Source organism: Microtus oregoni, unplaced genomic scaffold, assembly GCF_018167655.1.
Source record: "Microtus oregoni isolate MIOR12 unplaced genomic scaffold, Mior012 000105F_ref0000443, whole genome shotgun sequence".
Taxonomy (NCBI): domain Eukaryota; kingdom Metazoa; phylum Chordata; class Mammalia; order Rodentia; family Cricetidae; genus Microtus; species Microtus oregoni.
In genome coordinates this window covers 3,260,441-3,282,646 of record NW_024544720.1, presented here as the reverse complement: position 1 = coordinate 3,282,646, position 22,206 = coordinate 3,260,441, and the positions used below count along the sequence as shown (strand labels likewise).

Below are 22,206 nucleotides of genomic sequence, written 5' to 3'. Positions count from 1 at the left end.
GCCAGGCGGCTGGGAGCTGGGTGGCAGGAACGCAGCCCTGCAGCTCCTTCAACAAGTTAGCTTTTTTAAAGCTTTTAAAAATCTTTTAGATTGTCTCCAGAACCAGGTGCTGAGGCACCAGCCACACTGAGGGCTTTAGCACCTGGTCTGAGAAAGATAGGGAAATTAAAATTGGGAGGAGAAACCCAAGCCACAGTCATTAGCCAGAAAATAATTGTGTGGATGCTGGAAACATCCAATGGTTACTTTTCAAATACATATGTTAGAATGAATGCATTAAACAGACAAAGTCCCAACCCAACTCACCTAATACAACCACACAAAATTCATTTCCTCTGATTTTCGATGCACAAATTGCTACGACATAATCCGGTAGTCTCTGATAGTGTTTGGTCTCGCTGAGAAGCCTTAGTGTCTCTGAAATGCCCTCTGCCAGAGAGTTTTGGGTCACGATCACATGAACCATGTCTTGAGACACACTGGCAGCTAATCTAGCAAGCCAGGGGAGCTGTCCCGGTGACACGGGTGTACACGGAGCACCCATCTGCAGGGTTCGCTCTCTCACAGTAAATTCCTGCATGGCTTTCAGCATGATCTGCTCAAATTCTTCCCTGAGAGGTATCTGGTCAGGACCTATATTGAAGAGAAGTACAGCTAGAAGGGAGAAAACGCATAGTGCCTCACACCCAAAATTTCTCTAAACCCTCTACACTCCAACCAGCAAGTCTGTGCTTTCATCTTGCAGAGGTCCGAAGTCACGGCTCATACGGTTAGGAAACTCCCTTTTCACCTCTCTCTGGCCTCAGCTTTTAGAACTTAGGCTCTGACCCCATCCTCTAATGATGTTCTTTTTCAAGGGGGATTATGCTAAGGTAAAAGACTGTTGCGTGTCCTGGGAGGTGATCACTTCCCAACCTTGGAATTATAGATTCTGCTAATGACTAATAAAATGAGCCAACACACTGGTGTATGATCAATTTTAGGTTCCATTAATTTTTTATGCATAGATACTTAAAATATTTTAATGTATTGTCTTCACCTAATTTTGACATTATTCATAAGAAAATGAGTTATTTTCCCAATTTACATGTTACACAGCCTCCAACTTTCCCCAGACAGAATATTCCTGCCATCTCATTCTCCTCCCGTCCTCGGGATTGTTAAATATGACATCTGGCCCCTTTGCCCAGCCATAGTTCAGCTAAGTTCTCACTGACGACCTGTGGCCCTGGAATTAGAGGGATTTTGTTTCTTATTGTCTTTAGAAGAGAATCAGAAGGCATCCAAGTGGCACAAATCAACTAAGATTTCTACCTTTAGTTTAAATTAAAACCTAGGGGATATAGTGACTTGTTCTGCTTTTTGCCCTGGTGTGAATCAAGACTTGAAACTCAAGGGTTTCTGTCAGCAGGGGCCCACTCTTCACTGTCTGTGATCTGAGGCTGATCACTGGCTCTAATCCCAGGCTATAGCACAGAAGTGAGGATACAGAAGACCTCTGCCTGGAAGGCAGCTCAGAGTCAGAAACTATCCTTCCCTCTGATGACAGTTAAGTGGTCCATTTTTGGAAAGTAAGAAAATAAGGGGCTTAATTATTATTTTTTAAAGACAAGTGAGATTATACAAAATAAAACAAAAAATAGAACACACTCCAAAAAATAAGTAATTTATATTGGAGAAGCCACTTTTCCAGGACTGGTTGAGGGCCAGGGAGAATGGAAATCTCATAGATAGCTGATTGTTTTCTGTACATAGAAGCAAGAAAACAATAATGCTTACATCAAATTTGTTTCTGGAGCTAGAGTAATAGCCTGGCGCATGAGTAAGGCTCTGGATTTGATCCCAGGATACCACCCACCCAGCCTAAAACATTGGTTTCTCACATTCTTCCCAGCCCTTCCCCTTGCTAGGCAGTGGTGAACAGTAGGGTTTTTGACTTTGTTTTTAAATCAGTTGGGAGTCATTCAACCTCCGATCTTCATTCAGCTTTAACAAACTGGAATCAGGGTTTGTAGCCACCATAAGTGGCTGATTTTGTACCACAAAATGAAGAGAAGGCGGTCATTTTTTATAACCTTCTTCTGTCGGAGCACATGACAAATGGAAAGCAGGTGGCATGTCTCCGTTTCCTAGTGTCTTCCACGAAAACCTGAAAGGTTCAGCGGCCCTGTTTACAGTTGTAACCAGGCGCTGGCAACACATTCTCTTGGGATATACAAAGAATCATCCAAGGCTTTTGGGAAAATAAAGTGGTATAGCATGCTCCCAGAATTCTTTGTAATCTTAAAACTCATTTGTAAAGTTTTGATCGAATTACTGTTAAGAAACAAAAAGTGGAGGGATCATGTGCTCAGGTTCAGACAGGAGAAAATCTCTTAGGAGAACACATGGTCCCCACTTCTCCATCTCTGCACTAGGTTCAGACAGGAGAAGATCTCTTAGGAGAACACATGGTCCCCACTTCTCCATCTCTGCACTAGGTTCAGACAGGAGAAGATCTCTTAGGAGAACACATGGTCCCCACTTCTCCATCTCTGCATTAGGTTCAGACAGGAGAAGATCTCTTAGGAGAACACATGGTCCCCACTTCTCCATCTCTGCACTAGGTTCAGACAGGAGAAGATCTCTTAGGAGAACACATGGTCCCCACTTCTCCATCTCTATCACTCTCAGTTCTGGCTGGATTCTAGGAGCCCAGGAATGGTGACTTTCCCTGTGAGAGCTGTCTCCCTCAGCATCAGCTCTGATGGCTTTCCAGATGGAGCCACCACGGTAGGGAAGGACACATTTCCAGCAGACCTGGAGCCACCTGGACTTGCTGATTCAATTATTTACTTCAAAAGGGTTTTCAGTTTGTGAAATAACAGAAAAAAAATTAAGTGGCTATTATAGAAAAGTCCCTTTCTTTCCAAAGACTCCTGCTTTTCTCTTTTCTTGTCAATGTTCAGAGAAACAAAGTATTAAAGCTGTCATTTTAGAAGTTCGGATAACTTTAAAAAATGTCTATAATCTATGCATATGTGAAAATATATGCTTCTCAGAATTAGAGGGGCAGAACAGTTTTTAAAAGCATAACAGGACAATTTTTTGGGGGACAGCGAAGTCCCCATATACACCTAGGTGAAAGAAAGAAGAAGGATAGAGGGGGGAACAGAAGGATGGCAAGGGAGAGAGGAATGAGCTATTTATGCTATACACTAACATAAATATATTTTATATATGCATGAAATATATAAATTCTAATGCATGAAAGTAAAATTCTGGAAAGAGGTGATCCTGTAGAGCAGAAAAGAATCTTGTTTAAATCAGAAATGTCTAAGCTAAGAGATTTTTAATAATTTGAAAGAAGATATTTTATTTTTGTCATGTGGTTTGTTTAATTAACTAGGACCCTGGTTTTCTTGGAAGGTTAATAAGATTGAAAAGAAAAGACAGAATTTGGGCCTGCTTGCCTTACAGAAAGCATGGTGCTCTGAAGTTCTGTTCTCACTGGTTCTGGGGTCGTTTTTCAGATCTTGGAAGACAGTCCACAGTCCAAAGTAGGGAGAATTAAATTTATGACCCCAAAGGAGCCAGAACGAGGCGATTTTTATAATTGTTTTACTTACCAACAAGAACATTTTCAAGTTACAGGCTTATTATAAAAGCAGGTTCCATGGGAAATGTGGCTTAAAAACCCATCAGGGTGGATACCATATCGAGGTGGAACCTCCTGGGAAACGAGGGATCCTTGCCAATGCTGCTACATGACCCTGGAAAGACTGGATGTGGCTTGCTGAAAATTTTGCTTTTTAAATACTATCCCAGTATTTTTGTGGTTTCTTAACACTGCAGTACTTTGTAACATTAAAAAAAAAAACAACGCATAAGAACATATAAAAATTTTTGTATGAATTTGCACCTCAAACATTTTCCTAAGCAAATCAATGGCGTGATATCCCAGAGAGAATATAATTAGGCTGCATATTTGAAGGCTCACTGAAGTTTGCAAAATAAAGGGCATTTTAATGTAAATGCTGCTGAGCCACCAGTGTTCTGCAGGGACTCACCTAGGTTCAGAGGTTCATGACCTTTGCTTCCCCCTTTCCTAAGGCCTTCCTTCCGAAAGGGTTAGGGCGCATCTTGAGACTCGACAGTAGGGGGAGCAATTTGTTTCTTTTATGACAAGCGTGGAGAAAAGGGAAGGAAAAAGTCAGAAGACTGGAAAGATGAGTCAGGCAGGCAGAGGAATTGAAAAGGACACAATGCATTCCAAGAAAAACAAACAAACAGACAATTTCAAAGGTTCCTAGTCCATGATTGTGGAGAACAACTTACCTAACCGAACAAGGTACTGTATGGTCAGAAGGATCATGCTTTCCACACTCAGGAGCTGGGTGCTAGCCAACCCCAGCTGCTCCAGATCCTTGTTTTCCAGCTGGGGGATCTTGTAACAATTCACCAGCAGAGGACTCACAACAATGTCACCAACATTTCCATAGAAATAGGGTAAAGTGCCATAGCCTGCTCCAAAAGAAACACGTCAGTAGGCACTTCTGAGTTCCAGTCAGGCACAGCAGTTCAGCGAGACTCAAGGATGCTAGAAATCCTCTGCCCCCCCCCCCCGCCCCCCAGAAGGCCGCCTTAGGGAATTCACCCGCATGCTGCACATTCTATAGAAACTGAGGGGCCACTCCACTTACACCTCAATTTTCCACAGAAGGTTACTGTGAACACTATAGTTCTTCTACAGAGGATTTATGAAATGATAAATAGTTCCTGATCAACTTTCTTTTCAGATGAGAAAACAAATATGACAGCATCTCACTTTGCCAGTGTTCTGGGAGATGGGGGAAGTTAAGCCAAACTCACTGATAAGCCAGTGTTCTGCTAACGAGCAGTAAACACTTAGAGATCTCCTACTTATTTTTCTATATTAGTGCTTGATTTTTTCAGACTTTCATGTGGATGAATATTTTGCCTGCATGTATGTCTGTGCACTGTGTGTGTCTGGTGCCCACAGAGTTCCGAAGAGATCCCCGGAAACGCTAGCTAAGGATGGTACGGGAACTGACCGTGGGTTCCCTACAAAAGCAGCAGTGCTTTCAACAACTTGTCTGCACTTTAGCCTCTACATTGGTGTTGTTTTTTATTAGTTTTTTTTTTCTGAATGTCAGGGGATTCTGTAAAGTACCTTATATAGGAGAGAAGTCCACTGAGAAGGTACCTGCTTTGGTGGTGCAGTAAAGAGAGGCACCCCTCTCTGCAAGACTTTCTTTCAAGACAGGGTCCCACTAAGTAGCTCTAGATAGAACTCAATAAGTAGACCAGGTTAGCCTTGAACTCACAGAGACCTCCCATGTTGGGAGTAAGGGCATATGCCACCACACCTGGCCTCTGTGAGACTTTCTAAAAGTCAAGTGTCAAAAGAACAAAGGGCCCACATTCCTCATCTTTTTAAGGCTTAGCTGCATCATGCGGATGCCAAGAACCTCCCCAGCCATATGGAATTTAAACACTGGGATTCCCCCAATACTTCCAGTCCCAGGATCAGTGGATAGGGTGACCTGATAAAGCTTGAAGTAAAAACAGCCAAGTCAACAGAGTCAGGCCGGCACAGGAGCAGACAAGGAGCAGGCAGTGAGTCATGGAAGGCCCCCTGCCTGCTTTATCATGGAAAGAAAACAGACAGCCTCCCTCTGGTCTAGACCTGCCTGCCTATGAGGCCTTCAGATATGGGGATGAAAGGTACTCACTTATTGGAGAATGTAAGAGTTGGAATCCTAGAATTTGGACTCCTAAACAACCTTCTGCTTTCATGGACAGTCAGCAGTGGGGGAGGATGGCTCAGGAAAGATGCTGACTCACAGAGATAGATGCCCCAGGGCGAGCCTGGTGTTCTGATGTGAGGCCTGTCAGTTGGCTTAGTTTGTTTCTTTGCTTTGAGGTTTGGCCCTTTCCGCAATCTGTCTACTTTGAGCAAACTTTGGCACACAGCTCAAATCTCAGGGTCTGATGGTTTTCTAAGACCCTTCCAGACAGAGGTAAACCCCCTCTTCTAAGACTTCCTGAAGCTGTTGGCTGTGAAGCTGTACCCGCTCTCATAGTCCAATGGGTCAAGATGTTATCCTCGTGTAGAACTGTTCTTTCCTAACTCCCCACTGCACATAGACTCTCGAAGGAAAGAGTTTTATTCTCAGCTTCAAACCAGATGCTTAATACTGCATGAAGGGACTGGCCAAGGAAAGCTGATACAATCAATAAAGACAAATACACATACTCATGGGTGTGTGAATGAACCCACAGACCAGGGGCTGGAGACACAGGAGTCTAGACGATGGAATTCTTCTCCCTTACCTATCAGGATCACTGGTCTAACTCCTGAGTTACTCAGCAGGTTTTCAGGAATAATCACAGTTTCCCCTGCAGGGACAGGCCGAGGCTGGAGAATTCCAGTTAACGGGGTCTGTGGAACTGGGGTAGATAAGAGGGGCTCTGGAAAGACAAGATGGTTTGACAAGAAAGATTAGGCTTAGGGGCTAACTGGAAAACTTCAGAAGCCAGTGCAGTTTTAATACTTCAGAAATGTTAGAACTCTAATAGTTCATTGCGTATGGTTTCCTTTTCACTTACATACGCATTACAGAAAATTAGAAGAAAACAGGTAAGAAAACAAATCAGTCACAACCATTTCACTCTGGATAATGACCACTGAGGGCTTCTTCTAAGCAAACTTTTGGATTTGGCTGTGCAATTTATATTTACTATGCCCTAGTGACCAAAGGTGTGGTTTTCCATTACATGAAGCTGAAAACAGAAACATGTGACAGAGATATTCATTATTAATTATTTCTACCTGGAAGCAACTGTGGTAACATAATGCCATAGTTCTTTGCATATGTGAGATTTTTTTTATCAGTTTTTAAAATTATTTAAGCAAATTAAAAAGGTTTTGGGGTGGGAGCACTTGCTACTGTCTACTTAGAGGGACAGGTAGACAAATGTTTGAACACTTAGCTGTGGACACCTTTGGTCACAGTCTGGTTAGTATGAAGGAGAGCCAGGTAACTCTTCCTATTATAGGCATAGACTAAACCATGAAGCCAAAGTAATCAAGACGCATCATACAGAGAACAAATCCTAGAAGGCCAACTCTCACACCATTGCTGACAAAGCAAGTCCAAATGTGCCCGTGGGGTGACGCTGTTTGCATCAGACCCTATACAACAAATGTATGCATGTATACAACAAATGTATACAATCAATGACAAGGCTAAGATCAACTGTGATAGTACATGAACTTATAGGGAAGGACTATGTTATGGAGACAAAATATTAACTATCACTCTCAATACCCTTACATAATACTACTAATCACAATAGCTGATGGAGGGCAGGAACAGAACTTATCTCTGCTAATAAAAGAGAAACGTTTAACTATATCTTCAGTTAAAATCTCACCAGTTCTTGAAAGAGGGCGAACTGTGGGAACAGGCACAACTAGAGCAGGCTGGGAGACGGGCGACCCCGGATACCATCCCCGGTGTCGTTTCTTTGGTGGGCCAGAAATGAACATATTAGCTGAAAACAAAAAGGAAATACAGTTTTGTCTGCAGCAATGGAGAAGAAAGAAAGAACAGCAAGGGATCATAGGGTCTTTGCCTTGATCTGCTAGGAGGGCCCAAGTCACTGTCCTACGGGCAATGGTAGAGTTGAAAAAAGTCACGCTAACAATTCAACACTGCACCAATAGCTGCAACCACGTGCTGTTTTACATGCTACGGTTTATACAGATTATTTGATTCTATTGACATCTCTGTTAAGTTATGGGGAAAATCTACTTGGTAAACTAAAAAAAAGTATCTTGTGTCATACAAATCTTTTCAAATAGAGTTTTGTGCTTTGGTAAGTAAAAGATGTGAGTTTTCAAGGTTCTTCACTATAATTTTGATTAAACACTTATTTCCCAGTTAGTTTTAACCACATAGAATCACCAAGACATTTAACAGTTAAGCAAGTTTAAGCAAAGGGAAGGCTCTACAATGTGTGTTTGGATAATTAGCTGTTGAAATATCTGTAGCTCTGGGCTAATGGAATGCTTTAGTTGGTAAAGTGCCACACAAACATGAGGACCTGAGAATAACCTTCAGAATCAATCTTAAAAAAAAAGCCAAGCTCAAAGGCACATGCCTCAAAATCAATGCTGTGCCAACCAGAGGATCCTGGGGATCACTGAACAGCCGGTCTACTGAACCTGTGGACTCTGAGCTCAGCCAGAGACCCTGTCTCAGAGGATAATGTGGAACGCTACAGGGGAAGACAATCAATGTAGACTTTCAGTCTCCACTCACTTGTAAGTAAGTACACAGCTCCCCCCTCTCTCTCACCTCTCTCTCTCCTTTTTCTCCCTCTCTCTCTCCTCTCTCTTCCTCTTTCTCTCCTCCTCTTTCCCCCCTCCTCTCTCTCTCCCCTCTCCCTTCTCTCTCCTCTCTCTCCTCTCTCTCTTCCCCTCTCTTTCTCTCCTCTCCCTCTCTCTCCCTCTCTCTCCTCACTTCTCTCTCTCCTCTTTCTCCCCTCTCTCCCTCCCTCTTCCCTCTTTCTCTTCCTCTCTCCTCTCTCTCTCTCACCTCCCTCCCATTCTTTCTCCTCTCTTCCCCCCTCGCCCTCTCTCCTCTCTCTTTTCTCTCTCTCCTCTCTCTACCCCGTCTCTCCTTCCTCTCTCTCCTCTCTCTCCCTCTCTCTCCTTTATCTCCCTCCTTTCTCTCCCTCCCTCTCCTCTCTCCTCTCTCTCCCTCTCTCCTCTCTTTCTCCCTCTCTCTCCCTTGTCTCTCCTTCCTCTCTCTCCCCCATCTCTCCTCTCTCTCTCCATCCCTCTCTCTTTCTCTCCCCCTCGTCTCTCTCTCCCTCCCTCTCTTTCTCTCCCTCTCGTCTCTCTCGTCTCTCTCTCTCTCTCTCTCTCTCTCTCTCTCTCTCACACACACACACACACACACACACACACGAGTACCTTGGTCTATGGATGTGTAGGTAGGTCTTGGTGACAAAGAGTAGTTCCCGGAGCGAGTTGGCATGGAACTGGATGTGCCACTCTTCCCTCCATGGCTGCTGGTCCCATTGGCTGCTTCTGTAGAGCAGAAAAACAACACTTTAGAACAGAGGTTTGGAGGATACTGTGAAGCAGCAGACATCTGGTAAACCTCACACTTGAGGATTCATGGAAACTTCACAGACAGTACTCAGCCTAGTTGCATAAAACCACTACAACTGTTAGAACAATCAGCTTCATTAAACTTAACTGTCAGATAAGAAAATGACTGGAATAAATTAAAAAACTAGGTGTACCCAAAAATAATCTCCTGGGACCCTGAGAAATCTTTTAGAATTTTTTTGAAGAAGTCTTTGGAGATAGTATGTAAATATGAGGGAAAATTTAATAGAATTTAATTCTACTTCATGGAAAATTCCAAACATACAAAAGGAGAGAGAACGGTACAATGCATATTTATGCACCCACTGCCCAGGTCCAGCATTGGTATCATGCAGCCGCCTGTCTTGTCCATTGCACTCTGACCTGATTCCCGGCACAGATGCACAGTGCTCTGTTTAGTCAGAAGCAACCTAGCCAGCTATAATTTCACTGATAAGCACTTCTATAGATATTGTTAAAAGAACCTTTAAAATAAATTTGCAATAAAATTATTATACTTAAAATCAATAGTGATTAATAATTTAATATAACCAACTATCCCACCAGTATTCTAAACTTTCTCAGTTACCTCAGAAATAGTTTAAAGAAATTCAAAAAAGAACTTTATGTTTGAATTTAGGTGACCTACATTTCAGGCTTTTTAAAAAAATACAAGATTAACTTTTATTATTTTTAATGTGTGTGTGTACCTACGTGTACTACCTATGTCCAAAGAGAGACTGGATACCCTGGAGCTGAAGTTATCGGCAGATGTGAGCTAGCTGCTGTGGGCACTGGGAACTGAACTCGGGTCTCTGACCAAGACCATCGCCGCTCTCATCCATGGATTCATCTCTCCAGCCGCCTCAGATTCCGTAGTCTAAAGGGATTTCTTTTCTTTTAAACAAATACTTCTTGGGATTGTTTTCCTTCTGAAAAGTCTTGAAGAATTTGCTGACTCAATGTTTCTAGTGTCACTGAATGCCCACGTGCCCACTGTATTTCCAATAAACTAATTGTTAGAGGCCTAGTCAAATTCATATTTATTTATTTATTTATTTTTTTGTTTTTTGCAAAAGAATCTCAAAGGCAGCTTTAAATGTCCACCAGGAAGCAAAAAATGGACAGTTTTCCTCTCTTTTGAGGATGTTAGGAACAATTAGTAGGGATTCAGAATCTGTCATCCTAACTCTCTTTTTTTAAAGTTTCATTTTTAGGGTCCAGGTGCGGTGGCACACGCTTTTAATCCCAGCACTCAGGAGGCAGAGGCCGGTGGGTCTCTGAGTTTGAGGACAGCCTGGTCTACAAAGTGAGTTCCAGGACAGTCAGAACTGCTACACAGAGAAACCATATCTCAAAATAAAAATAAGTAAACAAATAAATTTTCATTTTCATTTTTAATTATGTGTCTATGTGTGGGCTTGTGCATATGTATGTGGTAACCACAGAGTCTAGAAGAAGCCATCAGATTCCCTGTATTGGAATTATAGGCAGTTGTGAGTTGCCTGAGGTAGGTCTGGGAGCCAAACTCCCATCCCTTGCCAGAAGCACCATGCATTCTTTTTGTTGGTTTATTTGTTTGTTTTTTTAAGACGGGTTTTTCTGTGTAGTCTGGCTGTTCTGAAACTAGCTGTTCTGAAACCAGGCTGGCCTCGAACTCATGGACATTGACCTTCCTCTGCCTCCTGAGTGCTGGAATAAAGGTGTGTGCTACCACTTCTTGACTAGCAGCATGCATTCTTAACTGCTGAGTTTAATTCTTGCATTATGGAGTCAACTGGATGATTTTAGTAACCACCTTGATTACTGATCTATCACTTCATTAATTTTTTCACCATTGTGAAAACTTGACTTTAGTTTTTCATATCTAAAATCTAACTAGGAGGTAAATACTGCAAGAGTCGCTGGGCTGGAGTAAAAATCATGGCGGCTTCTGTCAACAGTTGTGTCTAACTTTTGGAACATGTCCAGAATGACCGGTCTCTGTCTTACTATTTCTTCTCCTTAAGCTCTGGATTTTTCTAGGATTCCATCCTTCATTCATAGCCTGCCTCATCAGGTATCTTTCATCACCTTCACTGGATTATGAGACATTTGGGGTCAGGCATTATTTTTTTTTTTATAATCTCAGGTGCTAGTCACAGCAGGAGCACAAAAAAATGTTTGTTGAACAAAATCAGACTCTAGTCTTCTGTGAACAAAATGTCATTTTGACTCTTCTGGTTGGAGCCCAGAGAGAGCAAAGCTTTGTCCAGTATTGCATTATTCTAGGCAGTTCCATGACATCTTTGACTGGCAGGCAGAAGGAGTGTTGGAGTGTTTGCTTTTGTCAATTAAAGTTCACACAAGTCATTTGGTATTTGCCAAAAATAAAAAAAAAGTAGTAAGGAAGGAAAACATCACCTGCAGCAAAAGTCTTTCCTACAACCTGCAAAGATAAAGGCAGTGGTTTCACAACATTCTCATTCCGGGTCGGGTCCTGAGCGCCACTTACATTGATTGCAGAATTAGCTCGACTGAGAGCTGGTGAATCTTTAAAATGAGAGAGGGTGTTTAATTAGCAAGCATTTATATATACAGGAAGAAAGTTAATTTGGCATGGGTGAGCTGAGGAAAGCAAGAGGGAGGGTTTAGCTTCTTCTTGGAACTATTGAGATGCTTTAGAAAGGTCAATTTCTATGAATTCAGGTTTATTTATTTTCTACTTAACAAAAATGTACTAGGTGTTAGGTGCTACTGTAAGTACTTCAAATATATTAATTCACTTGATCCACATAATACATTACCTGGTCAAACTCAGATGACCTGTCATTGGGTTCATATCTATGTTCCATATCTAAATTATGCCCACGATTCCTTCAAAAACACATTTTAATGAGATGTAGCCATCTCTGTACAGATAAATTTTTTCTGTGTCCATGCTTGTGTGCAGTCATATGTGTATGAATATATACGTGTGTAAGAATATGCATGTGCACATGTGTATGAATATATGCAGTCATATGTGTGTGAATATATGTGTGTAAGAATATGCACGTGCACGTGTGTGCAGTCATATGTGTGTGAATATATGTGTATAAGAATATGCATGTGCACGTGTGTGCAGTCATATATGTATGACTATATACGTGTGTAAGAATATGCATGTGCACGTGTGTGCAGTCATATGTGTATGAATATATACGTGTATAAGAATATGCATGTGCACGTGTGTGCAGTCATATGTGTATGAATATATACGTGTATAAGAATATGCATGTGCAAATGTGTGCAGTCATATGTGTATGAATATATACATGTGTAAGAATATGCATGTGCACGTGTGTGCAGTCATATGTGTATGAATATATACATGTATAAGAATATGCATGTGCACATGTGTGCAGTCATATGTGTATGAATATATACGTGTGTAAGAATATGCATGTGCACATGCGTGCATGCATGTGTGGAGGGAAAAAGTCATGTCGGGTATCTACCTCAACTGCTGTATACTCTAGGTTTTGAGACAGGGTTTGCTAATTGATTTGGCTAATTGCTAGTGAGCCTCACAGGGATGCTCCTGGGTATGATTTCCCAGCACTGGATTTACAAGTGCTATGAGGTTTGCCTGTAATACAAGCATGTGCGAGGGTAACACACAAGAATTGCTAATTCAAGGCCAGCCTGGGATAGATGGTAACTCAAAAAAAATGGGTGGGATCCCTGCTGCCTAGCTCAGTATCAGAGGTGCTGAGCCAGCTGTTGAGGGAGAAAAGCCACCAGTCATTTCACCCAGCAGTGAACCCTGAGAGTCACAGTGATGACCAGCATGATGGGAAATGCCATGGGTGCAATAGCAATATGAATGCTATGGGGATAACCAGCTGCCTTCTGTGTGGATATAAGGCCCTCTACACACACAGGAACTGCGTGGTACTGCAAACCTGACAGAAACCTATGGCTCGGGAGCTCTCAGTCCTCCTCAAAGACCCTCTGTGACACAGAAACTCACAACTGGTCAAAGCAGAGAAAGTCAGAATGGAACGGCCGTTCCCATGTCGCTCCCCAAAAAGAAAAAAGGGGAATATCATGGGAGAAGGGATGGGAAAACTATAGGGGCCAGAGGCTTAGGCAGGCCTGGGTGTCTCCTAGATATGGCAGAACTCGAACTCACAGCAGCTGAAGCCACATAGGCCTAAAATCATCACAAATGGGGGAAGGGGTTCATGAGCTCCCACCCTAGCTGAGGAACTACAGGTAGCTGATGGTTGCTAGGGGAGGAGAGTAGCTGGTAGGGCTGCCATACTATGGAGGACAGACATGAGTACACTGCAGAGCAAAGAGAAAAAGATTAGCTGGGTGGTGGTGGCACACCCTTTAATCCCAGCACTCAGGAGGCAGAGGCAGGCGGATCTCTGTGAGTTTGAGACCAGCCTGGTCTACAAGAGCTAGTTCCAGGACAGGCTCTAAAGCTACAGAGAAACTCTGTCTCAAAAAACCAAAATAAAATAAAATAAAATAAAATAAAATAAAAAAAGAGAGAGAGAGGCTCTGATGTTGGGAGGAGCCAGAGGGGTAAGGACTGTACCCAAAGGCAGGTAAGGGGAAGAGTGGGGGATGAATGTGATCAAAATGTAGTATATGCACATAATAAGTCCTCAAAGAATCAATGAAAATATGATATTTTAAAAGGGTGTTGGTGCAGGGGGATGGCTCAGTAGACACAGTGGACAATGACAAACATGAAGACCTGGGGTCAGGTCTCTAGCACTCATGCAAACAGCTGAACTTGTTGGCATGCACACAATAAAATACAGTGAACTGTTATAAAGTATGTAGTATCTAAATTTATTGACTGTATTTAGTGTGATCATTCAGTGTTAAATCATATTTGTAAAAGTTTTAAAATTATAACTGAATAAATATACAAAAGAAGTAAAAATGTATACTATGAAATATTAAAGAAAACTAAATAGTCAGGCAGTGGTGGTGCACACCTTTAATTCCAGCACTTGGGAGGCAGAGGTAGGCAGATCTCTGAGTCAGAGTACAGTACAGCCTGATATACAGAGTGAGTTCCAGAATAGCCAGGGTTACACAGAGAAACTCTGTCTCAAAAAAAAAAAAAAACCTAACAACAAAAACAACAAAAAAGCCTCCCCCGCCAAAAAAAACCTAGTAAATGAAAAGATACGATGTGCATATGACTTAGTAATGATAAGATAGTACTACTGCCCAAGTGTTCTGAGAATTTCCAGCAAGCTATACCAATATTCCAACCTGCTTCTTCCTAGAAATTAGCCAGCCAATCCTAACATTCACACTGAAACACAAGGGACTCAAGGAAACCAAAATAATTTATAAACAGAATTGCAAAGCTACAGAACTTAACTTTCCCATGTCAGAACCTCATAACCATATACATGTGGTATTGGCACAGGATGCACACATAAGAAAATTCCATTTAAAATCTTTGATTTTATGATTAATTGAATGTTGACAAGAGTGTTTAAAAAATTCACTGGATAAGAAAACAATTTTTTTTCAGCCACTAGTTTGGGGATAACTGCATAGTCCTAAATAATGGTCCTCAATGGACACATCACACACAAAAATTAACTTAAAATGGATTTAAATGTAATAGCTGGGATCTCTGTGAGTTGTAGGCCTACTAGGGTGACATAGTGAGGCCCTGTCTCTAAAAATATATAATAGCTACATGTAATAGCTAAAGCTATGACACGTCATAAAATACAGAAAAGATGCTCTTGACCTTGAATTAGGTAATGTTTCTTAGGTATGAGCCAAGATCATAGGTGACAAAAGAAAACAGAAATGAGTTGGATTTCATCAAAACAGAAACACTTTGTGCTGCGAAGCACATAATCATAAGAGCTGGGTGTGGTGGTGCACACCTTGGGGGGATATCTGTAGAATGGGAGAAAACCTTTGCAAAAGATTTATGCCCCAAAATATATAAAGTCTTCATAAATCTATAAAAACATAAACAGTCAGCCAAAAATTGGCCAAATGAATTATATAAGCATTTATTAACACACACAGTCAATAAGCATGTGAAAAACAGTAAACTGGGCTGTGGTGCATGCCTTTAATTCCAGTACTCAGGAGGTGGAGGCAGGTGGATCCCTGAGTTCAAGGCCAGTCAGTTCTACAGTTCTACAGGGCCACACAGAGAAACACTGCCTTGAAAAAACAATAACAAAACAAAAACAAAAATAGAAAGAAACAAAACTGCTAAACCTAATTAGAAACTAGAGGAGTGCAAATCAAAACTACAGTGAGAATTGCCTCTGAGAACACTCGGATACAGTAATAAAACTACAGTGAGAATTGCCTCTGAGAACACTTGGATACAGTAATAAAACTACAGTGAGAATTGCCCCCTTTGAGAACACTCAGATACAGTAATAAAACTACAGTGAGAATTGCCCCCTCTGAGAACACTCGGATACAGTAATAAAAGGTGAAGGAAGCAGCCCCGACTCAACACTGGACCTCTTGCTTGTCAAAGTACAAAAGGGGGCAGCCTTGCTGACAAATGGTTCCTCCACTCCTCCCTTAATGTATGTCCTGGAACTCTCCCAGGCGTGAAATGAAAGAGAAGTGAAAACACACGTCTAAGAACCTGCACGTGAATGTCCATCGCAGAACTGTCTTCATTTGATTGGTTGACTGATTGCTGGCTGAGAATTTAACATCCTTCCATGATGTCCTCCTGTGAGCCCCACTGATATTCCCATAAGTTTCCACGTTAACATAAATACCCACTAACTGATAAATGCATAAACAAATTTCAGTTTTTTTTTTTTAGACAACAGAATATTATTTATCAGGGAAGGAATGGATCATCAGCAAATGCTACAAATGAGTCAAATGAAAGACAATTGGTAAATGTCAATAAAATGCCCTAAGTATACAATGAGCAGAAACAGAAGGCAGACTTGGGGCTGCTCGTGGGTGAGGAGGAGTTAAGTAAGAATTGTGAGGGTTCTTCTCGGGGTGGGCACCGAGGCAGGAGGACCAAGAGTTTCCCGAGCTTTATCTGAGATCATATACCAATAACTCACTACATCCATAGACTTGCAAACTTTTAATGGCTGAATTGTATGGTATATAAATTACACCTCAATATCAATAAAACCATTATTCAAAAATTCTGCAAGTACTTCCCCAATATAAATAAATCTTAAAAAAAAACACTGGAAGTAAAAATTATAAGGCAAAGAAAACTCATGTAAGTGACAGCCTGGCTAGTAGAATCCGAGAGAACATAGCCACTGCCTGTTGTCCTGGTCTCCCTGCTCTGCCTTCCACGTCAGCAGGCATCCCAGTGGACTGTGCCCTGTGAACTCACTCTCTTGGAGAAAGACTCCTATAAGTTCACATCTGGTTCTTCAAGGCCATCAAGGGCTTTGAATCCTGTAAAGCAGTCCAGAACTGTGAGGGAGTACAGTGCCTCAGAGGCAGTTCTCAGTTAGTTAATGCGTCCATGAACAGAGCTCCAGGGCCTCCCATCTCTAGAAGACAATTCTGGAAGGCCTTCTGCATGTTTTTTAATGAATCTGACAGACCCGGGCCTTTCTGGGTCCTAACAATCAGAGAAAACATACTCTTACACTGGCTTACTCCTGTTTCCAGGGATCACTTCCCAAATAAAATATAACACTCATGTTCTTCGGCTCTGACTTTATTAGGCTCCAAACCATATCAACAATTTTAAAAAAGGAAAAGGCAAACAATACAAACAGACTTTATATAAAAGCTAAATAGCTTCAGTGAGTCAGTGTCAGGATAAGGGAAATGTAAGTCAGAACCACACTCAGATATCAGTATTCCCATCAGAGTGACACAAATCTAAAAATTTTCATAATTAATTACTTCAGCACATACAAACTACCCCGACACACAGTTCAGTCTCCCTGGAAACCGAATCAACGGATCAGTACATATTTAGCCCAGCAATTTCTGGACACTGATAGAGAAGTAAGAAATGACATGTTTGATGTTACTCACTGATGAATTTTTAGAAAACAATGTAAACACCCTCCAGCACTGGGTCAGGCTAAACAATTACAGTACATCTGGGCAGCATTAAATACACTGCACTAAAAGCCAGTGAGGAAGCTCTCTCCCTGGACAGACCTCTCAGACACAGCAACCGGGAGAGATGCAGGCAATGGTCAAAGCTGCTCTTTGGAGCAAGCAAGGCATATCAAGAGGAATCTGTATTTCTGCTTCATTAAATAGACAAAAGCTGTCTCATCATTTGGATGAGTGTGAACAAACACCTGTCAGGAGCCACTTGAGAGAAGGGTTATTTTGTCTCACGGGTTCAGTGCATCACGCTTAGAGCCATAACAAGCACATAAGAAATGGTTTGCAGTGATTGTCTTGCTTGCAGGCAGGCATGTAGAAACCAGGTGGCATGGAAGAGAAACTTACTACACACATAAGAACATATCATATACGTACACAAGTATAAACACGTGCACACAGCTGTTTTAGTTAGGGTTTCTATTGCAATGAAACACCATGACCAAAGACCAGAAGCACGTTGGGGAGGAAAGGATGTATTTAGCTTACACTTCCACCTCACAGTTCATCATCACAGGAAGCCAGGACAGGAACTCATGCAGGGTAGGAACTTAGAGGCAGGGGCTGATGCAGAGGCCAAGGAGGATTGTTGCTTACTGACTTATTCCTCATGGTTTTCTCAGCCTGCTTTCTTATAGAACCCAGGACCACCAGCCCAGGGATAGCACCACCCACCACTGGCTGGGCCCTCCCGCACTGATCACTAGTTAAGAAGTCCTACATGCTTGCCTACAGCCCAATATTGTAGGGGCTTTTTCTCAATTGAGGCTCCCTCCTCTCTGATGACTCTAGCTGTGCCAAGTTGACATAAAACTAGCCAATATAATATGTATTCTTAAAAATATTAAATTTACAAAACATTAGAATAAATTGTTTTAAATCAATAAAGCGAAAATGCTTACATGTAAGTTGACAACTGGTATCAGAAGTGTTTATCAAATATATAAAGTGAACGTTTACTTCAGTATTGAGTTACACACAGTGATTTTAACTTTTTAAAAAAGACTTATTTCTATTTCATGTGTACATGTGTATGCCTACATGCATGTTTGTGCATTATGTGTCTGCTGGTGCTAGAGGAAGCCAGAAGAGGATTCCGATCCCTTGGAACTAGAGTTAGAGGTGGTTGCCGGCTGCTTGATGTGGGTGCTGGAAACTGAGCCCTGGTCTCTTGGAAGACTATTACATGCTTTCTAGCTGCAGAGCCATCTCTCTACTCCTGGTTTCAACTTCCTGACATATATTAGTTTATTTATTATTTATTTTATGTGTGTACACACTTGGGCACATACCACAGCATGCGTATGGAGTAGGTCAGAGGACAGCTTGTAGGAGCCAGTTGGCTCTTCCCACGGTAGGACCTAGGGACTGTCAGATAGTCAGGCTGGACAGCAACACTTTCACTAGCTGAGCCACCTCACTGGCTCACATAGTGATTTTTAAAAGGTAGAATTCTATTCCAATATAACTGTTTTGGTAAAGTTATCAATGATCTAATCTAAGAGATATGTTCTGGTCCCTATAACCCTGAGTTCCACTGCTGCCTCTATTTTGCTTTCTTCTCCTCAAGACAGGGTTTCTCTGTGTATCCCTGGCTGTCCTAGCACTCACTCTGTTGACCAGGCTGGCCTTGAACTCAGAGATCCACCTGCCTCTGCCTCTCTTTTGAGTGCTGGGATTAAAGGCGTGCACCACCACTGCTCAGCCTGTATTTGCTAATTAAACAATTATGGAGCTATTCTCACAGATTAAGAACTTTGCTAGGGCCTATGGGTAAAATAGTAAACACCCTTAGTTCAGCAGCAGATGAAAACATAAGAGATCCACAGCCGCACATTAAACAAGGAGAGAGAGGGAGAATGGAACACACAGCTCTAAATGGGAAGTCTCCATAAAATCCCTACCCTCAGAGCTCAGGGAACCCTGCAGAAGAGGAGGCAGAAAGAGTGTAAGAGCCAGAGGGGATGGAGGACACCAGGAGGACAAGACCCTCTCACTCAATGGTCGTATCACCCCACAGAGACTGAGGCAGCATGTGCAGGGTCTGTACCAGGTTCTCTGCATTTATATTCCAGCTTTTAGTTTAGTATTTTTATGGGACTCCTGAGTATGTGAACAAGTGGGTTTCTGATTCTTGTGCTTCCTCTTGGACTCTTTTCCTTTTGTTGGTTTGTCTTGTCCAACGTTGACTTGATAGTTTTTGTTTTAGTTTATTATATTTTATTTGGTTATGTTTGGTTGTTATCTCTTAGAGACACAAAGGAAGTGAATCCAGGTGGCAAGGAAAGTGGGGAGGAACTGGGAGATATAGAGGGAGGGAAAACTATAATCAGGATAGACTGCATGAGAAAAGAATATTTTTAACAAAAGGAAGAGGAAAAAAAACAGACACACTTGTATGCTTATTGTCCTAAAATTTCCTGCTGCCTCTTTGTAATTCCTCCCTCCTACTTTTTTCTCTGTCAGATAGATTCCCCAGAGCTGCTGGCTAGTCAGAATAACCTGCTCAGAGAACACCAGGCCAACAAGAAACTATCTCAAAAACTCTTGAAGTTATTCCCTGGCCTTTATTCCTTTCCTATATTGATGGGGAATCTTTGTCAAAGAGTTATCTTTAAAATGTGGAACCAAGTTAGGACATGGCTTTCTGGGTACCCAGAGAAAAATGCCACATGGCCCAGGTGCTCTCTCTCTCTCTCTCTCTCTCTCTCTCTCTCTCGGTGGTTCCCACTCTACACATCTGAGCTTGAACTTCTCATTCCTGTTTTGTGAGTTTTCCCCTTATAACAAAGAAAATATAATTGCTCTATCTGTCTTTTAGCTAGCCTGGTTATTTCTTGATCTGAGATAATTCAATGGTTGGCATCCAACATGGGGCTCGGGTCCCTTGCAGCTTCAGCCAGTCACCACCAGGCTCCATGTGATTTGGGTATAGGATTCCCGTGCAGTGACCCTGAGTAGCCACTAGCCTCGATAACATCTTGGAGCCACTCCAGGTCCTCAGACACCTGTGCTATTGGCTACTGCTCAGTTGGCTTGTGGGTCCAGCTTTCCCAGCACTCTGTAGAAGCTCAGGCAGGATGCGGGCTTCTCTGGATGTCTCTGCCAGCATTGCTGCCTTGCTGTCCTTGTACTTGTGTAGCTGCTGACCAGTCAGGGACCTCCAAAGAGCACACAGTCTGTGATTTACACTGAATAACTGTTTTTAATTTGAGCATATTTTTCAGTATTTAATGCTATAACCAAGTTCAAGCCAGCCATGTGGCTACAACTGTGCTGCAACACCTACTGGCAGTAATGGTTATTGTACCTACTCCAACTCATTACAGGTAAGATTTATAATTTAAAATATAATTTATAATCATAAATTATAAATTCATAATTTAAGAGGGAAATATGACAGATAAAATGATAATACAAGAATTCAACAGCTTTTTTACTTATACCATGTATGATATTATGCAAGGTTTATGTGATTTCTCGTCTACATCCCTCTATTTGATTCTGGGGATTAGCTTTGTCCTTCATATTTTCTCCTTAAAAGCATGGTTTGATAACAGGGCCAAGAATGAGACACTTTTAGAAATGATACACTCTTTACAGACTGATAATGACCAACTAAAAGGGAAATTCAGCACTCTGGAGAAGAATATGACCAATTTGGCAAATAAAACCTGTCAATGACAGAGGTTGCTGAGACACTGTCTGAGAGAATTTGTGCTGTTGAATGTATGAATCAGGATTTGTCAAATGGTTATGATAGATTGACAGCTAGAATGTCTCTCCAGGAAGGTAATATGTATGCTATAAAAATTACATCCAAGGATGAGATGTTATCTTTACTGGACAGACTTCACACCTTGGAATCCTCAATGAGGGCATTAGAACAGAACACTGGACAGGACATCCAGACTTTACAAAAGACAGTGGTAAAAAGATTTGAAAAGATTGAGGAATTTATCGTATTTGATGACCAGGGACAAAAGGTACAAAGACAAAATTTAGCCTCATCAGTATGGACCAAACTCCAGGATAGCTCACCCAGAGTTCTCAGTGCCTAACCAGTGATATCATCGGAAAGAACATCTGGCATCAAGTACCCAAGGGTAGTCAAAGAATATATGTGGGAGCCCATACATATGACTGATCTAAAGAAAATTAAATAAGCAATAGTTTCTTATGGAATACATTCATCCTTCATTAGGGAAAAGGTCAAAATATATGCTTCAAGCAATAAGGCAACCCCACAAGACTGGCTTCAATTAATCTCAGCTGTCCTAGAAAATGAACCGCAGCTTCTTTGGAAATGTTATTGGAGGGAAGAAGGAAAAAATTTAAAACAACAGGGAAAAGCAAAAGGACTTGAGGTTTCCCAAGGTCAAATTCTGGGCAAGGGACATTACTCTGATCCTCAGGATCAGGCTCTTTATGATAAACACACCTTGTCCCTATGTAGCGCATCAGCTTTAAATGCTTGGGACAGGAATCAGGAACCATGAAAGAGAATTAAATCATATATTAGGGTTAAACAGTGTCAGAGAGAACCCTTTAGTGACTTTATATAAAGATTAATTAAGGTTGTACAAATAGTAGTAACAGATCCAGAAGCTAGACATGTATTAATTGAATCTGACTTTTGAGAATACCAGTTTAAAATGCAAAAAGATCCTTGGGCCTTTAAAGGTCAGATCAGCACCAATAGGTGAATGGATCTTATATACAATGAATGTTGAGACATTTGGCTATAGTACTAAAGCTTAGGTAGAAGAAGCAATTTCCAATGGTATGAGGGGACACCAAAATGCCAAATGTTTTAACTGTGGTAGAATAGGACATCTGAGAAGGGATTGTAGACAAGGAATTTCTAGGAATAACATCTCCTCTGGGAATGGCAAGAACAGAAGAACTCAGCCTTCAGGTATATGTAGGGGATGTGGCAAAGC

General features: G+C 41.6%; 1 protein-coding gene across 1 annotated transcript in view; it reads right to left on the bottom strand.

Annotated features, from left to right (window-relative positions):
- LOC121443342 (GREB1-like protein) overlaps positions 1-22,206 on the bottom strand; it is a 253,801-nt gene that overhangs the window by 53,320 nt on the left and 178,275 nt on the right. The window contains exons 8-12 of the mRNA XM_041645069.1: positions 8,987-9,103; positions 7,441-7,560; positions 6,337-6,474; positions 4,318-4,503; positions 307-633 (exon numbers count right to left, since the gene is read on the bottom strand). Of these exons, the coding sequence (XP_041501003.1) occupies positions 307-633; positions 4,318-4,503; positions 6,337-6,474; positions 7,441-7,560; positions 8,987-9,103 (888 nt within the window). The remainder of the gene's footprint in view (positions 1-306; positions 634-4,317; positions 4,504-6,336; positions 6,475-7,440; positions 7,561-8,986; positions 9,104-22,206) is intronic.